This window comes from Trachymyrmex cornetzi, unplaced genomic scaffold (genome assembly GCF_001594075.2).
Source record: "Trachymyrmex cornetzi isolate Tcor2-1 unplaced genomic scaffold, Tcor1.1 scaffold237, whole genome shotgun sequence".
Classification (NCBI taxonomy): Eukaryota; Metazoa; Arthropoda; class Insecta; order Hymenoptera; family Formicidae; genus Trachymyrmex; species Trachymyrmex cornetzi.
The window spans coordinates 158820-160079 of record NW_017297029.1 but is presented as its reverse complement, the minus strand read 5'-3'; the positions used below and the strand labels follow the sequence as shown (position 1 = coordinate 160079).

General features: G+C 49.8%; 1 protein-coding gene across 1 annotated transcript in view; it reads left to right on the top strand.

The window, feature by feature from the left end:
• The first annotated feature begins 980 nt into the window (after positions 1-980).
• LOC108761036 (protein MIS12 homolog) overlaps positions 981-1260 on the top strand; it is a 1716-nt gene continuing 1436 nt past the window's right edge. Inside the window, exon 1 of the mRNA XM_018507354.1 lies at positions 981-1095. Within this exon, the coding sequence (XP_018362856.1) occupies positions 999-1095 (97 nt within the window). The 5' untranslated portion in view covers positions 981-998. The remainder of the gene's footprint in view (positions 1096-1260) is intronic.

Sequence of the window (1260 nt, the reverse complement as noted above, 5' to 3'; positions counted from 1 at the left end):
AAATATATATCTGAGGTGACAGCTGTACGAGCCAAAAATAAGTGAATTTTTAACGAATCTGAAACTTTTTTTCAATTTTCTCACGAAATCCAGTACAGCTGAGGTCCTGTTTGTGCGTACTTTAAGCAATAATACTTTTGCAATCCGTACATCCAATACAGAAATTTTTCACCGAATGGAAATGTGGTAAAACAGGAGGCTTTAACATCGCTTTAAGAGAAGAGTCTTTAAAAATTATAATGATAAAACAAAACACTCCAGCATCCCCTTAAAGCGGGGAGCACAGACTCTTGCATAAGCCCGGATCCTCATACGGGCAACAGCGCTTTGACACAGAGCTTATGCAAGAGGCTGTGCTTCCCGCTTTAAGCCCGATGTCCACGATGCTAGGAATCGATCCGAGATCTCCGACAGAGAAAAAATTAACAAATCACATTTGAACAATTTGATCAGATGACCATTGCGATTGGTCAATTCTTTCCTCATCGATAAAATGCATTTCTGTCAAAGTCATTTATCGACACAGCTCTCCTCGTGACCGATCGAAATTTATGGTGAATGAGATTCGAATTTGAAAGACATCCGTCGTCCGAGGCGGCGCTACCAGAAAAAGATTCTTTTTGATCCGTGATTGGGATTGGGGGCCGTTCGTGGCCGTTGTCAGCGTGCCCCACTGCGCCATCGCCGCCATCGCCGCCATCGCATCCCGCGACTTGTCAATTGGCGAACATGGCGGGACGGGAGACGGGACTGGGACAAAGGACGCGTTCGTACGCAGGGCAAGCGGAGGGACCAGCAGGGACGCCATATTCATTTGTCAACGGACGTCAAGTCAAGGTGCTCTCGTGCTGGTGCGAGAGGAACGAGCAGCTCAGCACTCTCAGCAGCCGTTTGCCGCCCGTCGCCGAGTCGGCCGAGTGCCGACGCCGGATACAGTTGCAAGTCTGAGGGTATCGAGGACCTTTGCCGGTTTGAAAGTAGAAGATTCTCGTCTCATCATGGAGAGCGACGCCGCTTCCGAGTTACGGAAGCGCAAACGCGAGGAATACGAGATGCAGCTGTTCGGATTCCATTCTCGAGTCGTATACGCGACTAGTAAGTCGTCGTCTGCATTTTAAATTTCGATGTGCAACGCTTTTTCAGATCGCACTTTTCGCTGGGAAACGCTGGACGGACAGGAATTCCGGCGGGGGCACCGACCGTTAAGGCGTTACCGGCGAGCCTCGCGTCCGCGTCAAAATCTCGTTGTCGCTGGACGGG